General features: G+C 41.0%; 3 protein-coding genes across 3 annotated transcripts in view; 2 read left to right on the top strand and 1 right to left on the bottom strand.

The window, feature by feature from the left end:
- Window positions 1-151: 151 nt before the first annotated feature.
- LOC131882014 (cuticle protein 19-like) lies at window positions 152-800 on the bottom strand. Its single transcript, XM_059229031.1, has 2 exons — window positions 753-800; window positions 152-689 (listed from the first exon to the last, which is right to left on the bottom strand). Exons 1-2 carry the CDS (start codon window positions 756-758, stop codon window positions 255-257), a joined length of 441 nt encoding a protein of 146 aa, XP_059085014.1. The 5' UTR covers window positions 759-800; the 3' UTR covers window positions 152-254.
- Window positions 801-9,021: 8,221 nt separating this feature from the next.
- On the top strand, window positions 9,022-9,992 carry LOC131882012 (cuticle protein 21-like). The gene is made up of 2 exons (XM_059229029.1): window positions 9,022-9,377; window positions 9,443-9,992. Exons 1-2 carry the CDS (start codon window positions 9,372-9,374, stop codon window positions 9,908-9,910), a joined length of 474 nt encoding a protein of 157 aa, XP_059085012.1. The 5' UTR covers window positions 9,022-9,371; the 3' UTR covers window positions 9,911-9,992.
- A 1,128-nt stretch (window positions 9,993-11,120) lies between these two features.
- The window catches only part of LOC131882010 (uncharacterized), a 6,141-nt gene continuing 1,202 nt past the window's right edge, over window positions 11,121-16,059 (top strand). The window contains exons 1-3 of the mRNA XM_059229026.1: window positions 11,121-12,824; window positions 12,885-13,195; window positions 13,991-14,264. Coding sequence (XP_059085009.1) covers window positions 11,565-12,824; window positions 12,885-13,195; window positions 13,991-14,264 — 1,845 coding nt within the window. The 5' untranslated portion in view covers window positions 11,121-11,564. The remainder of the gene's footprint in view (window positions 12,825-12,884; window positions 13,196-13,990; window positions 14,265-16,059) is intronic.

Genomic DNA, 16,059 nt, shown 5'->3' with positions numbered 1-16,059 from the left:
ATTTGCTCTTTCTAGACTCTTTTCTTACTTTCTTCCCATTTTTCCCCTCTCAGTGTCATTTCGCATTTGGGTCTTTTCGCAGTCTAGTGATGAGTCATGAGTCAGCTGCTACTTAAAGGATCCATTACCTGGAAAAAGGTAACTAAAAAAATTTCGAGTTGCAGATAGCCTTTATTTGCTCATCCAGACGAGATGGTGGTTGATATATCTGTTAAATAACAATAAATATCACGCATATGATTCATCTGTCTACCCTAACCGCTATAGGGAGCGGGGTGATAAGGAGCGGGTTTGTAAGCAGGAGCTGGGTGATAAGGGGCGGGTTTGTAGGCGGGAGCTGGGTGGTAAGGCTCGACCTTGGCATATCCGTCGTATTTGACATCAGCCACATACCCAGAGTAACCATCCACAGAGTAGGTCACAATTTGGGTACGACCATCGGGGAGGAGGACACTGTATTCGCCCTTGGTTCCATAACCATCACGGTTCTCATTGGCTTGGAAATTGGTGCCACTATAATCATCATGGACAGCATACCCATAGTTGTAATGGGCGGGTTCCTCATGATAAGATGGGGCAGGGTGATGAGGAGCTGGGTGGTAAGGAGCTGGTCGATAAGGAGCAGGGTGATAGGGATCAGCAGGAGCAGCAAAGGCCACAGCCAAAAGGGTGGAAAGGGCAATAAAGGTCTAGGGAAATGGGAACAAGGATAAATGAGGATCAGGACTTTTGGGTTAATTACATTCAGTTACCTTCATCTTGAGGTTGTTATCTGAAACTCAAACGAATGAGGATTGATGTTCTTGTTTGGCCAAGAAAAGTCTTTTATAGGCAGCCTATGTTCTTCTGTGACGTTGCGAAGAAGCGAGAGTGGAAGCGTAATAACGCCGACCTGTTTCGCACACCCGGTATCCACTGTACCCCGCCTTGGTTCAGCCCTAAAGCGTCGTGTATAGTTTACGCACCTTCATGATGAACGGCGTTTCACTGGGCATAACCGAGATGCAAAAGCATCTCTTTGGGTGATGCTTATCAAGTTATCATTAGGGTTCATTTAGAACTTCTCTCTAAACTGTCTGACTTGCCCTATCATATGTAGATAGTGATCAAAGCTTTGAGAAAAACCATATACCATCAGTCGATTACTTGGACATTAAAGTACTCTAATTTTGAGTCAAAATGATTCATAATTTGATTGAAATTGCAAATCAGTCCACGTGAGTTTTAGATTTGAACGGCTCCTTGTGCAGCGCTGCTCAGTTAACATATCATTTAACTCTGTTGAGTGCTGATCCCAAAATAAGAATTGCCTCTTCGATAAACCAAAGAGGTGAGGTAAAACAAAACAAGTCAGAATGACCTCAGATGGGAATACAAACATATCTCCGAGAGTTTGAGAAATTAGGTCCGTTTTTTTCATTTTTTTCCAATGGTTTACCTGACAATTGGATCGTTAGTTTTTCACCTATATCACTTTAAGAAATTGGCCTCACACCATCTTGGTCGCAGTTTTTGGTTCTGACTGGAACTAAGTATGGAGGCAGTAAGGATTAAGGACTGTGTGACAAATGAGAGGAGATTTCATCATTACCATGCAAGCAACTTTGACTGTTGTGGGTATTTCTTTCTCAATAGCTTAAAATATCTATGAACAGGCAATTCAAAACAATTCAAATCTGTATTTGATTAAAACTGAGCTCTTTCATCTTTTTGCACAACATAACACACTTTTAAGATGGGCAAAGGTTCTTTGCCGTACAAAGTGAAAAATATCATGAAAGGTTGCTTCCTAAAAGCATTCTCTCGAGTGTCGTTCCTCACGATTCACGATGTTGGACGACGTGTTTTAATTCTTCAAAAGGCGAACAACATGGTCCATAGAGCATGCGATCCAAGAAGCCTCCATTTGGCATATCATTGAACCTTAACATGGATGATATTTGAGATAATAATTTCATAATTTCAATGACATAAAACCATAAAATGAAAGCGGTTTTTAGTTGTGATATGATTTATTACAATCACGACATTTTATTGGCCGCAGACCACTTGTCAATCTGCTTTTGAATTTTTTAAAAGCATATTTTAAATTGGCGGAAACATTTCCTTCTTTTTTATGTGTCTTGAACAACAAGACTAATTCGTCTCATGATAAGCGTTTCTAAATCATATTTGATTGCAAAACAAACCATATGCCCTCTCAACTGAGCCTTTTTCTACATGTTTCTATATATCATCAAAATTCAAGTCATAGATGTGAAGGAAATCTTGGCGCAAAGTTCTATGATCAGATGGTCAGAACCAAATTCCAGAAAAACCTACTCATGCATTCGGAACTTCCACACCAGCGATCCATATCAATTCTTCAAGTAGAAGGCGGTACGTAGTACAAAGACTGGAACGGCATTTGGGCCCAAGTCAACCCACTTTAGTTTTGCAATTTCTGATTACGGTAGAAGTAGGTTGACCGGTCTCTCGGCTGAAGAAGACGCATGGTTTTGTTTGACATTTCACTCGGGCGGATTTAACCAAAATTAACGGCATCTCAAATTCATTAGGATAATTGTTTGTATGTCTGCGCCTCCAAAGAACGGAATGAGAATTGGCTTCATGTTGAAGATGCTCGAACATTTTTCTAGTCCACTCGTGATGGATTGGACCTGGTTCTAGTACGAGACAAGGCACTAATTCGATTTTGCCACTTTTGGTATTGCAGAACACATTTGCAATAAGTCTGCATTCACTGGAACTTCTGCTATAATCATGTCTATATATTTGAAGTGTATAATGATTTACAGTCTTGAATTATAGACTGACATTGATTGGTCCATCACATGTGGTATTATTGGCAATCTTAAGAGCCAATTACTAAAGGAGGTATAATCGATGAAAAATTGAACCTCCAATAATCAAGACATTATTGACGCAATCTGGGCGGTTTGACAGTCATGAAACAAACATTCCAAAAACAATCGACACCTATGACGACAATTTACGACAACATATTTTACATTCTTTGGTATTGAATCAGTCTTAGGAAACTCACAAAGGTTGTAACTTTCGTAATTGTTTGCGATTTTACGATATATTATACAACAATAAATTTCTGGATAGTAAATATTTCTTCGCGCACTCTCTCCATTCAAAAAAAAATATGAACATGGCACGAAAAAAAACAAATCTTGAATAAAAAATACTTTCATGAAGTTGAATGCGAGTACCCCTACTAAATATCCATCCATCTTAAATTCAACCAATCCTGACCCAAAGGCAAGTCAACCAGATTCAATCATGAGATAGATACTGAAGTCTTCCAAAACCCGCAACTTTCGATTCGAGTTATTAATGGAAAGATGTTTTTATACTACATCCATTGATTGTGCTCTGTACTTTAACAGGCAGTAGGTAAACGATTCCCGCGTCTGGCGAGGCACGACACTCAATTATCTGATCGCGTCTTCCCCCCCAAAGGTGGGCATGTTCAATTATTTCACATAATTATCCCCCTCGTGTCTCCGATAGGATCTCGTGGGGCTATCCTGACACAGATCACTTTTGGGGCAGTTTTTTTACGCATTTCAGTTTGGAAGTCTCCATATTCGATAACAGTCATCAAAGGCAGATGATGGGTAGGAAGTGTAGCAGATTGCGGGCCATAAATCCATGTTTGTGAGGGTTGAAGGGTCTATTCCGAAGTAGAAGAAGATGGATTAGTCAGAGGATCATCATCACAGAGCTCGGGTCCTAACGGAGTTGTAATCAAATTTGGATTTCTTTCCATTTCAAGGGGAATTATCACTCGGATTGTGTGTCCTTTGATGTTATGCAGAGAAAAGGAAGTTCACAGGGATGTTTATCCAATTAATGACCAATTGGATATTTTTGTCCAAGAATCGATCATAATAAGTGGTCATGGTGGAGGGAATTCTTAACCGCATGCCAAAGAGTTTTAGTAACAAAGGTTTGAGTGTTGTCAAATGCAGCGGAAGCATAGGTTTTTTTTTTTTAAAATGTTTTGTTATCACGTAAGGCAGAATGGGTCCCAAAAAATCGCCAGTGGCAAAGAATTAAATCGTCAGCAAAGTAGTACATACAAATGAAAAACAGTCTTGTCAAAAATATAATCAAATATCGGATGAGATCGACTTCTCCCATCAATATTATTTTTATTGTGCCTATTTTACAAGTTTGTTTGTTTGTTTACTTTGTTTCCTACTTGCATAAGAAAGGAAAAGATGAACATCCAATTAGACTGATTTATTGCAATAAGGATTAGTATTCATTGCTGTTATTCAGTTCGCAACAATGTATTACTTACCTGCCGGCATAAAAAAGGAAAAATGGAAAGTAAGCCAAAGTAAGCTTATTAATTCTATGACACTGACACGACCTTGGGTGCCAATACACAATGTATATAGATCATATTTAGATTTGCATAATATTGAAAAGTTGGACCTTTTTGACCATAGCATTATAAAAAAATGAATTCAACCCTCCTTTAAAGATCAACAAACAGTCTCTACTTGAATAAAAACAAATATTTTGAAAAGTCGACGCATTTTAATTAACCACGCTTCTCCGTTTCGTTTTACATAAATGTGTCATTTCCTCTGAACAAAAGTTCTACGACTCAATTCTGTTTACTTTTGACCCGGAGACAAAAATCCGACTAAAGATGAACGACTCTGGACCAAGTTCAGGAATCTGAAAAGGGTCATTGCTTTGAGACAGGCACCGATAGATTAACACGTGGGTCAGACGGCTGTGGACCAACGTAAAAAAGAAATCTATGACCAGATGCCAGGGATGCCAAACCCGTCCAAATTGGGCCGCTTTCAGTGCAGACAATGAAAGTTGACTTCACGACATCCATGTTGTACTGGATGTATGTGTGTATGTAGAGTGTGTGTACCCTTCAATTATCTTGTGAGTACTTCCTCTTTGATGCATCACCACCGCCACAATGGGAGAGCAAAATGCAGCGAACCACCAATCGAATCAATGCTGAATCCTCCTAACAATGTCTCAATCAAAACATGTGATGCCAAATTCAGATGAAGATCTTCGGCTAAAAGAGATACGAATTGAATGGAATCAGGGCCATGCAGCGCCAATAACACTTTGGTTGTCTTCCTGCTTTGGTTTTCCGATCAATTCTGGGTCTGAAATCGCATTTTTGCCTACATTACAAGCCCGTTTACGACCGAATATTTAAAGGTATTTATTTCTCTTGAATGTGACGAGGAAATAGTTTAAGTGTAAGAGTTTCGTTTTTTATTTAGTCCAGTTTCTGCCAAAAGATTTAAAGGTCATGTCAAAACATGAAAAATCTAGCAAATGCAGAAGTGAATTGAGGAAAACGATGGAGTTAGAAGTCATAATGTCTATTAGGGTGGGAAATTTCGACCCTTTAATCTCTCAATGGCTTGATACTCTCATTTGAGATTCGAATCTGAGATATGCGTTAATTTGTTAATCGTCATATTTTGTCATGTTGGAAATCTGAAGCCCAATATATTCTTAACTTTGCATGCTTTTCTTTTTCCATATGCTCATTTAGTTCTTATAACCAGAGGAAACCGCTTTCATGAATGTTAACATCAACCTTCGGTTAATTGGCAATAACCACAATTAGGAAATAATCTGGAATGTTTATGCAGAGGGCGCTAGTTTCTGAGCGAGTTAAAACTCCAGGGTGACGGGAGCTTCTCTTTCTGAGTAAAGGATACCTTATATCAAGGTTATTTTTCACAATTCCAAATAGGTTTTGGAGACTCTCGCTTCTTTTTGTAACAATAATCTTTTAACGCTTAAATAAAGAAAAACATTTAGTAATACATATTACAAGTGCCTTGCCACTAAAAGATTGTAATGATACCTTTTTTTATAAACAAGAGATTGCCTTTCTCTTAATGACCCTCATATTTTACTATACCCAGCTTTGCCACCTAATCCCTGAGATCTACACAAAAATGCGCTTCAAAATCTTTTCTTCCTGCCTCCATTTGATTTGATTCAACTTTTCGAAAACATTTCAACGAAACTAGATTCCTCTAAAAGAGCGAAAGAACGTAAGAGGAAAAGTCCGAAAAGTACACCATTTTAGTGTGGGCTTACGTGCAAACCCACGTGGCTTGGACAAATTCGCTTTTGAACCAATATCTCACTCTTGTCATGCTACATGTGAACAATGTGCTTATGCCAATTGCTCCCAATGCTACCAAACAAGATCGTGATACCGCGTGAATGCGGTTACGGTATTCATTTGACCATTTGCTTGGCCAGATGGATGCGATCTTTTGTTCCAGAAGCTGGCAGGCCAAGATGCTCAAAGCATCCGAGACCGTCACACTCACTCTCTCTACATTGAATACACGAGTCCTTCTTGAATCCTGATGGAAGATTGGTAAACACGCATGTGGAAATGTCAACGGTCCGATTAATTCGAGTCAGGCGTCATTAGACATTCATTTGAGAACGCCAACGAGTTTGAGCCACAAGGAAGGGGTGTTGTACTGGAGCAATTGATTCGCCAATTGGAATGAGATTTGCCGATAACTCGAGATATATCAGCCAGAACAGAAATGCCATTTTGACATCTTTCGGAAGACGCCATTGAATCCGGGATTTTATCAGTTGGTTCGGCATTTTCCCACTTGAAAAGATTGTTTCTTGTATGAACTTGACATCTTCTGAGGTGGGTCAAGTGTATCCTGGGTGTGGTTTGCCGTTGATGTATGGTCAAAACTGGTCTGAAATGACCACAAAGTGATGTTTCGCTTGGAGCGGGGTGAATAAAGCACTGAATATTGATGCCGATTCGCAACTTTAAAGTGACTTGGAAGCCGGCATTTATTATTTCCATTATCCTGGAGGTTGTAAACTTTATTTCTTCCTAATGCAGCCTATTCGTGTTGAGTCCAGAAGTGTTAAATTGTACCTTTGATTAGATATCATTAGAGCTCTAGAAAGAGCAATGACACGTCATGAAAAACCACTGAACCATAGTCGTTTTTCACATCGGGCCCAAGGGATATATATACCACAAGTTTGTTTACCTTTTATCCTAAAATGATAGCATGAGTGTTCTAAAATGCTATCACAGGTCTAAAGAGAGAAAATCAAAAAAAGAAGAAAAGAATCTTAACATTACAACTTTTTTGCCAAGGATAAAGCAGTCAAAAGTCACGTGAGGATGAAACCTTACAGGAGACCCATAACATTTCGTTTTTTTTCAAGGGGGAGCTTCTTTATCGTTGCTGAGAATGGAATCTCCAGCAATTCAAGATGTAAAAACATTAGGAAAACCAAGAACATTTCTACATAGTTTAGATATTTTGTTACAGGACTCTGCTCATACAAATATATCTTTTACGAGTTACTTTCGTAGTTTGAGGTCTCCTTGGCTGATGTGAATAACACTTGGTCTAATCACATGTCAAAAGCGAAAAGAGCGTCACTTATCACTACAGAGCTTTAAACTTTGTCTCTAATTAAAACCTAGGAGGAAAACGTCGTAACTGCCCAATCCACAAAGCTTTTGATATTGCACCATCCATTAGATTATTGGGTGCACTTTGACAACACTAAGTTGTTCTGGGAAAGACTAATTCAAACAAGCAATAAGAGATCATGTGATTGTTCTTAGAACATTAGGAAGCCATTTCATGCTCAAGAATCGATTTATTTGAAATCTGTCGAGTTCCGCTAACGAGACCATTTAGTCCGCGGAGCCAAGATTGACGCTACGTGTGTACGTAGTTCTGAGTTCGTTATTCATTCGCTCGTTTCCCGTTTTAAGTGCCCAAAAGTGGTTGAACTTTTCAGCCGAAGCGGTTGAACTTTCGGTGACGCACTTTTCTTCCGTTCCAGCCCACACCTTCATTCTGGAGTCTCATCAACCAAGAACCACACTCTCCACGCACCTTATGAACCCTACTACCCTTCTTCCATGCCTTATGAAGTGATGTGGATCGAGGCCTTCCACATTCCAAGTTAATTGCTTCGATCCTCAATTTATGGATGAAAATCGCTTTAGATTGGTGATACATTCATAAGTACTTGTAATCTTGGTGAGTAATTGACAAAGTACGTACAGTACGACAAGTGCACATGAGTGGGCAAGAATCGGGCTTATCATGGTTAGAAGATGCTAATAAGGTTGAGATCATTTGGATTTGGAGGCGGACCCGGAATGAATTCCGAGCTTTTCCTTCGTTTTGAAATGCAGGATTCACGGATCATTTACACTTTGGAGAAAGCAACAAGGCTGCTTGACCTTCGAAAAACGACCTTTCAACAAGACTTGAGGCCATGCTCATACCCGTTCTGAGATATCGACCTTCAGAGAAGCTTCAAAATTTTACGTTGAATTGATGTGCGAGTGTTGAACTTATATTTACGTCGGGAAACACGGTTTCTTGTGGAGAGATAATTACGTTAGAAATTAATTGAAATATTCGCCTCAAGGTTTAATTGGTGGGTGAGTATTGGATTATTGTTCGTATTTAAATAATATATACGTAGCGAAACACAATTTTCAGTTTTTAGAGATTTGTTCATATGATAAAAAGAGACAAGATTGCTGGCGGGCAAAAATATTCAACATCAATAAGTAAAGTCTTACTTATCAGTGAGCTAAAATAACTATAAGTGTTGAAGTTGAACAACCATCGATGACAATTCCTACAAACTTGAAAAAACTATTCAACCGAAGTTCATCAATTCGATTTAAGGGCTCCGTGCCAACGAGATCAGTTGACCTTTTATCTCACAAAAGATATTTTGATGCCGCTAATAAAAGCAAGCTTTTTCTTCCCCAAAAACAAAACCGTTATCCTTACTCAGTGTGAATGGAATAGGCGGCTCTTATTATATCGAGAATTCCTTTCCACTGACCACACCTCAAGACACCTATTATTCTAGGGCCAAATTTAAACCAAAAACCGAATTCCTCGTCGAATAATCATTTCATGACCTATATCCTCTGACATTATCTTCGACAGTTTGGTCGGTATGAAAGACACTGACTTGACAGTGGCGAATACTGTACGATCGGAGATCGTCAGGGCATGGAGTACATGTAGGTATATCCTAAAGTGTACGAAGAACACTCCCTGAGAAAAAATAAGGCACCTCTTCATTGAGATGAAGCTCGGGTAGCTCCGTTCAGATTTGTTGCGTCTCGGCAACGCGAGTGTTGGTTAAAAGGGATGCACATACCAACCGACCAATCAACCAACCAACGGGGGCCTGTTTCGTCCCAATGTGCTCTCGTACGCAGACCCCGCGTATGTGTACTATAAAAGCCAAGCGTCATTCCACAGACAGCATCAGTTTACCAATAAACCGACAAACACAATCCCATCAACATGAAGGTAAAGGACCACCCCCAACAATCCGACATGTGATCAAGTCCACTGCCACCCTTGTGTCTTTTTAGGTCTTCGTTGCTCTTTCTGCCCTTTTGGCCGTCGCCATTGCTGCCCCCGTCAACCCCTACCACCCCGCTCCTTCTTACAGTCCCGCTCCCTATCACCCCTCTCCTTCTTACCATGAGGAGCCCGCCCATTACAACTACGGGTATGCTGTCCATGATGATTACACTGGCACCAATTTTGCCGCCAACGAGGCCCGTGATGGTTATTCCACCAATGGCGAATACCGCGTTGCCCTGCCCGACGGCCGTACCCAAATCGTGACCTACACCGTTGCTGATGACTACTCCGGTTATGTGGCTGATGTGAAATACGAGGGTTATGCCAAGGAATATGAGCCTGCTCCATATCACCCCGCCCCTGCCTACAAGCCTGCCCCTTACAAGCCCGCTCCTTATCACCCCGCCCCAGCTTACAAGCCCGCTCCCTACCACCCCGCCCCAGCTTACAAGCCCGCTCCCTATCGCGGTTAAGCCATGTTGCTAGATTTTGCGCTAAATTATTCGTTTAATTTAAGTCACTAAATGGCAATAAACCTCCGTGTTGAATCGAAAATTGCTGTTTTATCTGGGCTAACGATCCCATCGCTCGTAATGTTTGGCATCGTTGTCGATATCTAATCGCTTGGGATACTGGAGGAATGCATCTCATTTGGGTCACAATCCTTGGTAACAAGACGTCAGTCGGCTTGAATGCGATTCAAATACCTTGATGACATGAATCGTGGGGCATGTTTCGATAAATCTTGAGATTCAAACTCAAAGTAGGGTCTAGGAGACTTTCAAAAAGAGTCTTGGCACTTTGTCCTTTTGTCAGTCGACAGGATTACTTAAATTCGTGCTTCTGTCACTTGGTTGAAGGATACGGGGGAAAGTGGCCACGGGACAGGTCACAGGACCTGATATGATCACTATCCATCAGGTGGAACAATTTGTCAGTACTTCCTCTTGTCGGCCTTTGTGACAGGAGGTGTCAAGTGAAGACACAAGATTTGTGTTCTGTGTGACCTTTGGACCAAGCGTTCCCATGTTATTATCATCGCTTTCCACCCAGAGTTTTATAGTTGGATGGAGGTGGTCGAACGATTCTGTTTGAAAAGGTCCGAGTTAATCCAATAATAAGGCCAACATTGAGATGACAGGGGTGAAATAGATGGCTTTGCAAAAGATAATGCACAAAATGTCTCCTGTCGCATGTGTTCTCGGTTTTCTGCCCGGACTTGGGATCATTTGACATGTTTTTACTTGCTTTCGTCATTCGAAACGAAACATAGTTTTGCAGTCCCAGCAAATATGTTGCCCACCGTCGGAAACAAGCGTGAAGGACGATACTCAAGATCCAAAAGCTAACAGCTCTCCTCTCTGAGGCATAAAATGCTTTTTATAAGGCGTATTTTAAGGCTGCCACACAACCTTTATGGTCCAGGGGAATTTGCGGCGAGCTACAACGATCAGAAAGAGGTCCTTGGTCTGATGACGTCATCCCAACGAAAGATCTGTCTCATTAAGTGGAAAGTGCAGCCCCATTTATCTCCGATTCTCGTTGCTTTTCCGTCAAGGTCCGGTTCCTTAAATCGCCTTCAGAGACCAACGTTTCAACGTTGCAAGGAGGGGAACAGGGAACAAAAAAACGCTATGGGTGTCGGACCTCAGAGAGAACTTGAATTCTTTCCACTCAAGCATGAGGCTTATCCTTGGGTTGGCCCTGGGCGATCCTACCCCATGTCTCCAGAGTGTCGTAGTTCAGTCAGAGGTGTGGGATAGACTAAGCTTCAGTGAGGCCAAGGTGGACCCGGAGTCCTGAGGAAAGCTTGTTATAAAGGCCGGGAAACAAGGAAGCTCCATGAAGCATAGCGCATATCCTGATCCCCAGGAGACAGGTGGAAACGACGCTTTCCTTGGGAACACTGAAGGGCTGACTCCGTTAAGGGGGGCAAAACGGAAGAGGACGAACGAGAAGAATGGGTAAGTGAGTCCATAAGGAACACTCTGGATTCCAGGACGACTCTCGTTGGACTTGCAATTTCTCCAGTTCTGTTTTGCCTTGTGATCAAGACACATTGTGATTGAAATAGTTGCGGAAATCGTTTACTCCATCCAAGTCAAGACACCTTGATCATGCCTTTGGATGAGAATGGGTCAGATCTACTCGCTTGATTCCGCATTCAGGACCAGGAAATCCATTGGAAACTCCCTTGCGCAAGATTTTGCGGCCGTTGTGAAACTGATCAAGTCATCGCCCTTGTCGGACGATATCCTGCTGACCACACCAAAGACCTCTGCTCACAAGGCATTCAGGAACTATATTGATCCGCAAAAGAAGAAAAAAGAGGCCATGTCCAAGCACATTGGAAACATGTCCAACCTGTTCAATATCGGATTCATCGATGCCGACAACATCCAACAGTTTTGGCCAAAGATCGAAAAATACCTGCTGCCCATTGGAATCCGGGTGTTCATATCCATGCTGGAGAGTCGTTGCGAAAAGATCCCGGCTTGCAAGAAGACCTGTTGCAATGGGAGAGATAGTTCCAAATCCCAACCCTGTCCAAACCAGATCATCTTGAATGAGGAGCTCCAGAAGTTTGTCCTTCTCCTCATGGGCCTGATGAGGCGCACGGTGAAGCACATCAATAACCAAGCCTCCGTGCTGAAACTCCTCCACAAAGTGAGTCGGAAACATTTTAGTAAGCTCAACTTGGACATTACCAAAATTGACCATGAGGCGATTGGCGTCCACTTCTCCAATGCCATCCGGGATATCATCATCCACACCACGGCCTTCACTCCGGATGTCGAGGGATCCTATTCTTTCTTGATCCGCACTCTAGTGGTCGCCATGCAAAGGCTGGCCCTCACGCCTCCTCCAGAACACGAGGGAGACACAAATTCCGATGAGGAGGATCCTGATGAACCCATTGATATTCTTATACATTCCAATAACGGCTCGATTCTATCCAGACCATTCAATGGTGCCCCGTTCAGAGGATCCCTAGGAAGCATGGGTCCAAATCCAAGTATTGCAGGCGAGTCTGGAACGATTAGGAAACAACAAGCTTTGGCGAAAAGGACTCCCAAATCCGCCAGGTTTTCGTCAATTGCATCCTCGTCCAACCCAATCACAAATGTCTATCCCAAGTTCGACAAGGTCTTGCTGGAGTACGGATGCCAAACTTTTCAAGACTTTTTTGAAATGAATCCGGATTTGTTGTGCCAATTCGACCAGTACCACGTGATCAAGCTAGACGAGAATGTGAATGTAGCAGACGCACTGAAAATGCACACCTCTAAGATTCTAGCTTTAGTTGAGGATATTGCCAGTAACTCTGAGAATCCAGCGAACATTATGTCGTTGCTCAAGGACCTCGGGAAACATCATAACGAGCAAGTATGTCTTTGAGCTTGGGAACGCATTCTTAGGAAACTTGATTGACCACTTACTTTATAGGGGATCACTGAAGAACATTTGGACATGATGGGTCCAATCATTTGCCATACCATCAGACCAGTGGTGTTCAAAGCTGGGCTTTGGAGTATTGAAGTGGAAAAGTCCTGGAACCATCTCTTTGAGATGTTGGCAGCTCTCATGAAGAAAGGATTTCCACATGCATCCCAACGATCCCTCATATACATGAATAATTTTCCCAATCTGACTCACATCATTATCCTCAAAGACACTTGGGCATCGATTGCCCACCAAATGCACGAACTGGGACTAACTTCAGTTGTGAAGCTCTTTAAGATCAATTACAACTTGAGGTAAGTTTCACGTCATTGACATATTGCAACACTTGTCTTAATATTCTCCACTAGATGGAGACACAGTTTTTGACTTATCAGAGCCGCACAATTTGAATTCCAAATGTGAAAAATTGATTGTCATTATCGTTTAAGAAAAAAGAATTGTCCCCCTGAATTTTTTAGAGTTCCATTTCCTGGTGAGCATTACATAATGTAATGTTAATAGTTACAGCATAAGATTGAAACACTATCTCCTTATTGATTTGGAGAAATTCGTAGCGTCCTCCTATTTCTATAAAATCCAATGGATTTTATTTGACGTATACAAAACGATTTCGATGTCATTTTACAAAAAAAAAAAGTCAAACAACCATCAAGACAATATCAATATTAATCTGGCATTCATTTGAGTTCAATTTGAGGTTTCCGACAGTGGAAGTAACGAGGTAGTGATTCACAAATGTTAGTAACCGCTAATAGGAGGAATAATGGTTTGAAGTTGTCTGCCAGATAGGACAAATAGATTCTGTTTCTAAAGATGAATACTCAAGAACATGCCCCACGACTTGGTAACCCTACAAATACTAAATATTTTTCAACTTTTTGCAATGTCAGAGGAGTTAACATTTTCGCATCTACAGCAGAACACTCATGTCAAAGTTTGTCACAATTATCACAAAGCTTTTTTTTATTTTAAGTCTCTTGGAAAGGACTCTGACGTGGGGATCTTTTGGCCAGGGTCCCTGATTGAAGTTGATAGTATCCTTTCATTAAACATTATATTTGGCTGATCCACCATTGCTCTGATTACAGATTTTATTCCTCTCCCAAAGTCCGTTATCGTCCCATGAAAATGCACGAAGATACGGAGCATCTCAGTTTATTATTCAACTTGTTGGTGTCCATCATTGACCACATCGTGAATGGGTTTCCCAATTCAAGTTCTGGAGATCTGGGTGAAGTGTTTACCTCTCCGGCCACCAAGAAGAACATGGCCATGTTGAAAGAGCCAATGGAGTGGCTGGGTCCGGTGTTCTGCAATACAGTCAGACCTTTGCTCCTGGTCCAGGGCAAATGGAGCTATCAGGTGAGAATAGATCATTTTTCATTTGTGTGGACCAAGGTTGAAAAACCATTAGAAGCCATTTTTGACCACCTCGAAGAGAATGGCGGTAGACAATGGTAAAATTACCTCTAAGTTGAGTTTTGCCATGAAAAGAGTGCCTTGGATGAGATAACATTAAATGTCATTTTCTTTTATGAAGAACGGTTTTCAGAGGTATAATATTCACTCTCACACAAGTCATGGAAACCAAACGCCATGGTTTAAATCTTTTTATTTTATGGCTCTACGTTCATGAGTGGCTGGAAAGTAAGTTTCTAGCCTCTCGTGAAGGGAGATAACATTTCCACACGTCAGATTTGGCTTCAAGTGGTTGCAAGTGAAAACATGCCTTGAAAACCAGTTCTCATAAAAGAAAACTGCGTATTCCAAAGCCGTGGTTCTCTTTACATGTAAATAGTTTATTCAAGTTCGGATTTCAAAAAGTGCATATGGTCAACTGTTCTGTGAGTTGTGCAGAGTCCCTGTTCCACCCTTCCCAGTTCTTTTATTAACAAAAGTTGATGCCAGGTGGGCCAGCAATATCCTTGTTTGTTATGAAGAGTTTGATTTTTGGCTTGGATATTTATTTGTGACTGTAAGAAAATGTATAAAATTGATCAGGCAAGTAGTTTGCAACATTCCAGGTTATGAGATATAAAAGATGAGATAAATTTGGGATTGCAATCAACAGTTGTCCTACCAAACCAATGAAGACCACTCAACATATGGTTAAAAATTATTTAGCTTGTGAAGCATCAGCTTAATTGAACAAAAAGGACACTCATCTTTGTGATGATGGTCAATTGAGGAGCCATAACTAAAAACCAAAACATTGGTTGATTGCTCAAGACCAACAGGAGTAATTGAACATGATCAGGAGCGGGAAATTTGAAGGCCCACAACAGAGTTATCAGCTTGCTGGCAGAACATTCTCATGGGCACCAGAATCTGAATTCACCACAGGTTTTGGAACCAACTTCACTGACTCTAGGACAAGTAGAACAAGATCCACAATTGATCTTTCAAAGAAACTCTGCTTTGCAACATACCTTCAAGATCTTTTCTCTGTGTTCCTTAAGTAGCCAAGGACGAGTAAACTGTCAGAGTTGTACGTGATTTGGTTGGGTTTGTTTGCAAGTTCTTCCGTCAATTCTGACAGAACAGTCAACACCTGAAACATGTTCGCCATTTCATCATGCCCTTTCATGTGGAGAGAAGCTTGGATAAGCCCTTGCTTTTCTCTTCAAACTCGACGGCTTGAAATGGCGAACCCATTCAAGGTGTCGTGACCCTATCAATTTTCTTTGAGCCTCATTTTGTTAAACTATACGCAAAGATAGCTATTGAATAAATAGTTATTCGATCACCTGGGAGAAAATGGCGTAAATATCTAAATCTATCTTTTTAAGGGATGACCAAAACTTGGCCCTTAAGATTCCAAATGAAAATATTGATAATAAGAAGTTTTATTCTTCCTCGTGTTTTTTTTGAATATATAATGCAGTTTTACACTATAATCGTTGGACATATTAAAATAACTTTACAGAATACTACATGGCGGTTGATTACATACGGATCGTTATTACTTTTGTAAGCTTTGGGTTAGGCCAAAATGGAAAAACATTTTTCAAAGAGAAGGTGAATCTCTCTTATAACACCAACAATGGACATCTGATAACTCCTGCTAGGACTTGACCTTTAACCGAAAAAAGGAACTCGTTACCATTACAGTTTAGAAAACGTGACGCCTCACGACCATTTGCAGAAAAGAGATGGC

The sequence above is a fragment of the Tigriopus californicus genome, chromosome 6 (assembly GCF_007210705.1).
Source record: "Tigriopus californicus strain San Diego chromosome 6, Tcal_SD_v2.1, whole genome shotgun sequence".
Lineage (NCBI taxonomy): Eukaryota > Metazoa > Arthropoda > Copepoda > Harpacticoida > Harpacticidae > Tigriopus > Tigriopus californicus.
This window is presented reverse-complemented; position numbering and strand designations above follow the sequence as displayed.